Genomic DNA, 4,497 nt, shown 5'->3' with positions numbered 1-4,497 from the left:
GGATTGAACGCACGCCCCTCCTGTTAGACCAGTCGAGCGTTGTTACATTCGATTCTTCTCATTCCTGTCGTTCTGCAAGACGACCCATTAAACCATTGATGTTATTACATAACTTGTCCTACTTTCAATTTCTAATTTAGGGATTGCTTTCTCTAGTTTGTTATCCCTTTCTATTTCATAAGTAGGTAATGCACTTTCAATTACTTTCTATTTCTAATATTATTATATAAACACCCTAACAGAGGATTGTACAGATTAGATTATACTTGGTAACGATACCTGACGGTTATAGTCAAGTCGTAGTTACGAACCTACTTAATTACCTATTATTATATCTATATTATTATATTCAGTGTTTGTATTCAACAATAAAGTTGTTATCCATTTATTTTATCAATATTATTTTGGAGTTTGTAATCACTGAAGCTCTCTCCAAAATTGGCGCGGTCTCTAGTCTTCACTACTGTCGTTGGAACTTCGAAACTTTTGTTGTTCAATAGTCCACCATCGATCGTGTTAAGACACCTACGAATCTTGGCTGTCCTAAAGGATCTACTACTCAAGTATCTTCTCATCTTACTCTCGAAGACTTCATCAAGCCACAAGCGGTTGTCACGAGTGTCTGTCTTCTGGAAGCGATCAAGCCACAAGCGGTGTTCCTGCAAGCCTTCTTCCGAATTTCTACGAGGTACATCAAGCCACAAGCGGTCCCGTAAAGTTCACCTTTCCTTCCGACTTCCTGTAGAACCCCGAGCCACAAGCAGTTCTATTAGTCACCTGTCTACTTAGAAAGTGAAATGCAGATATTTCAACTTCTCCACTTGCTATACGTTATTTCGCAGTAAGTACTATAGCTATCATATTGTTTTCAATAGGTATTTTCTTATCTATTCCTTATTTAATTTAACTATTTTTTTTTTTTTAATATTCCCCAATTTCCTTTTTCCCACTTTTCACAATGCCCATTACACCAACAACCATTGAAACCCTATTCACATCTTTCCTCCAGTATCAATACGAACAAAACGAAGAACAGAAATTAAGAGCTAGTCTTGATGAAATTTCAAACTTTGACGGCAAATCGTCTCTTGTACATAATTTTATATCATCTATCGATGAAATTTATCTCGAAAACGCAAACAATCAAAAACATATTCGTATTATTACTTCCACAATCAAAAATTCAAAACTAACTGGTAAAGCATCAGAAAAAGTCAGTCAGGCTAATTTAAAAACTTGGACAGAAATTAAAACATTCTTAGTAAAACATTTCTGTGATAATCGACCAATTGCTTCATACATAGTAACTATGGCTGATGCTAGACCATACGGAAAAACGGCATTTGAATTTTTGTCGTATATTGAGCAACTTCAAAACTCTGCCATTTCTCAGGCTAGAATAATTGATCCCAATACGCAGTCCCATATCAAACTGATATGTGAAGTAGCATTAAAAAGCTTTATTCGTGCTTTAACAGAGCCCCTTCGTACACAAATTTTAGCTGGTAGACCCAATGATCTACAAGACATTAAAGATCTTATGCGAGATCATTTTTATAATGAAGCGTCACGTACAATGACTAAAAATTCAAATTACGTCAAAACTAATAACATCCGTGAGCCCCAAAGTTTTACACCACGAGTTCCTCAAAATTTAGATCTCAAGCAAACAAATAAAAATCAATTCCCAAGAAAAAATCAACCTCCTAATATCGAAGCAATGAGTGCCCGCACAACAAGTACCTTGCGAACTCTCCATAACATAGACAATGTAGAGTTCGAAGAAGAAAATGATGACATAGATAACTCTATGCCTGATCCTATTTTTGAAGAGGATTTTTCTCGAAGAGCCTCGGAACGAATAGAAACAGTAACACTAAACCTTACCGAAAACACATCTTTTCCTCACATTAAATTAAAAAATAATCAAATTAAAGTTCTCATTGATTCAGGATCAGACAAATCTTTCATTCAACCTTCAATAGCTCACCGACATTATAGTCATAAAATGTTTTCTTCTCCACTTCACATCCGTACAGCAACTGGACACATCATCACACCTGATGGAATTAAACCAAATCACAAGAAAATAGAAGCAATAAAAAAATTTCCTCTTCCCAAAACTCAATCCCAAATCAAATCTTTCCTCGGACTACTTGGATATTACAGAAAATTTATTCCTCACTTTGGTGATGTAACTCATGAATTCACAAAAAGATTAAAGAAAAATTCGCCCATGAACCTAAAAGATTCTGCATATCTAGAAGCCTTTCAAAATTGCAAAGACTTACTCTCTAATGACCCCATACTACAGTATCCTGATTTCACTAAAGAATTTACATTAACAACAGATGCTAGCGACTTTGCTTTAGGTGCAGTTCTATCCCAAAATGACAAGCCTATCGCTTATGCTTCCCGTACTCTTAATGACGCAGAAAAGCGATACTCTACTATTGAAAGAGAAACCCTTGCTATTGTATGGGCATGTAAATATTTCAGACCATATCTTTATGGCAGACATTTTCAAATTTATTCTGATCATAAGCCACTTCAATGGCTTTTCTCTTTGAAAGATCCCTCATCAAAATTACTACGATGGAGACTCAAACTAGAAGAATATGATTACACTTTAACATACAAACAAGGAAAGTTCAACTCAAATGCTGATGCATTATCTCGTGTTCACTTGAACCAAACAGAAACAAGAGAAATGGATGATCTTCTTTCTCTTTTACCAAATTTAGATGATACAGAACTACCAATCATAGATTTCGATATAGATGACGTAATCTCTGTCCCAGAATCAAATAGATCTGACCCAATTTCTGGAATACCTATTAAGCAAACAGCACTAAATTACAGTCGAAATCAGCTTCATTTTAAAGCAAGCTCAGAAACTCTCCTTGAACCCCACATCCAAACTTTTCATGGTACAAAAACACGGTCTACATTTTCTGTCTCACCTCTAGCTACAATAGATACAATGTCTCACTTCATTAAAGAATACATTTCCCTTGATACAAAATACTACGTGTATTTTTCCTCTGATACTCAAAATACTCATGATGCGGAAAATCTTTACATACTCCTTTCCCGCACCCTTCAAACCCAATTTAGAGATACCCTAGCTTTTGATTTAACTAAAGTTACCCAAGTTCTAGAAGATATAGAATCTGAAGAGCAACAGTTAACAATAATACGAAAATATCACTATGGAACTAACAATCATAGAGGTATTAACGAAACTGAAATGCAACTCAAAAGACTGTACTATTGGCCTAATATGCATAAAACAATTTCCACAGTTATTAATAACTGTCAGATTTGTCTCAAAGTCAAATATGACAGACATCCTATTAATCCTCCTATGTGCAAAACACCTACACCTACCAAACCCATGGAAATCATCCATATTGATACATACACTATAGATAAATGTAAATTCCTTTCGATAATAGATTCATTTTCAAAGTTTGCGAAATTGTATCCTCTTTCAGCTCTTACTGCTAAAAACATAGCTGCTCATCTCTTGGACTTTTTTGATACATTCGGTACTCCCCAACAAGTTATATCAGATTCAGGTACAGAACTCAAAAACAAAGTTGTACAGGAACTCTTAGACCTCTACAATGTTAAAATTCACTACACCAGTGTTAATCATCCTCAATCCAATGGTACAATAGAAAGATTCCATTCTACACTTCTAGAGCACATTAAATTAATTAGAGAAACAAATAATAAACTAGATATCAAAGATGTCATACGTCTATCTCTACTTGCTTACAACAATTCTATACATGGTTCTACACATTTCACCCCTTTTGAAATTATTTACAATAAACCCTACAATATCAACTTGAAAGATGTTAGAACTACTACTGACTATGTAACACAAATTGATGAAATGACGAAAGAATTCAAAGATTTAATTTACAATAAAATTGAAAAAACAAAAGAAACATACACGGAAAGAATTAACAAAAATCGGAAACCACCGCCGATTTTACCTAATGAAATATTTACCCTAGGTAACAGAAGAAATAAATTAGTGAATAAGTATACCCCTGCACAGATACTATCTGATGATCCTATTACTAACACAGTAATATTAAATAGGCCCAATAAACCAAAATTTCATAAACAGTGTGTTAAACAGCCTCGAAAATTTACTTCTGTTGTCAATTACACAAGACAGCTTGATTGAGAATCAACTGGGTCAAATCATACTTCTACATGAACATATGTTAAGAACTTTGACAAAATTAGAATCCATGATATCCGCATGCTCAAACGGGAAATACCATCCTAATATCCTTTCCTATGATGAACTAGATATCACCTTTTCCTGGATAAGAAGAACATACCCTAATCGTTTTCATAGTTCACCTGACAATATGATAGATATAGTCAAAACAATTAAAGTCACTTGCAGTAGTGATGATGATTCAATAATTTTCTTTGTTTCCATACCCTTGTTTTCAGAACATCGTTATGATT

At 34.4% G+C, this 4,497-nt stretch overlaps 1 protein-coding gene across 1 annotated transcript; it reads left to right on the top strand.

The window, feature by feature from the left end:
- The first annotated feature begins 304 nt into the window (after positions 1–304).
- On the top strand, positions 305–4,491 carry LOC113470016. Its single transcript, XM_026828139.1, has 2 exons — positions 305–3,395; positions 4,293–4,491. The coding sequence occupies exons 1-2, from the start codon at positions 959–961 to the stop codon at positions 4,307–4,309; spliced, it is 2,454 nt and encodes an 817-aa protein (XP_026683940.1). The 5' UTR covers positions 305–958; the 3' UTR covers positions 4,310–4,491.
- Positions 4,492–4,497: the final 6 nt, after the last annotated feature.

The sequence above is a fragment of the Diaphorina citri genome, unplaced genomic scaffold (assembly GCF_000475195.1).
Source record: "Diaphorina citri unplaced genomic scaffold, Diaci psyllid genome assembly version 1.1 scaffold1341, whole genome shotgun sequence".
Lineage (NCBI taxonomy): Eukaryota > Metazoa > Arthropoda > Insecta > Hemiptera > Psyllidae > Diaphorina > Diaphorina citri.
This window is presented reverse-complemented; position numbering and strand designations above follow the sequence as displayed.

What these genes read in the sequence shown, in the direction of transcription:
- LOC113470016 (XM_026828139.1), top strand. Translation starts at nt 959, where the DNA reads ATGCCCATTACACCAACAACCATTGAAACCCTATTCACATCTTTCCTC.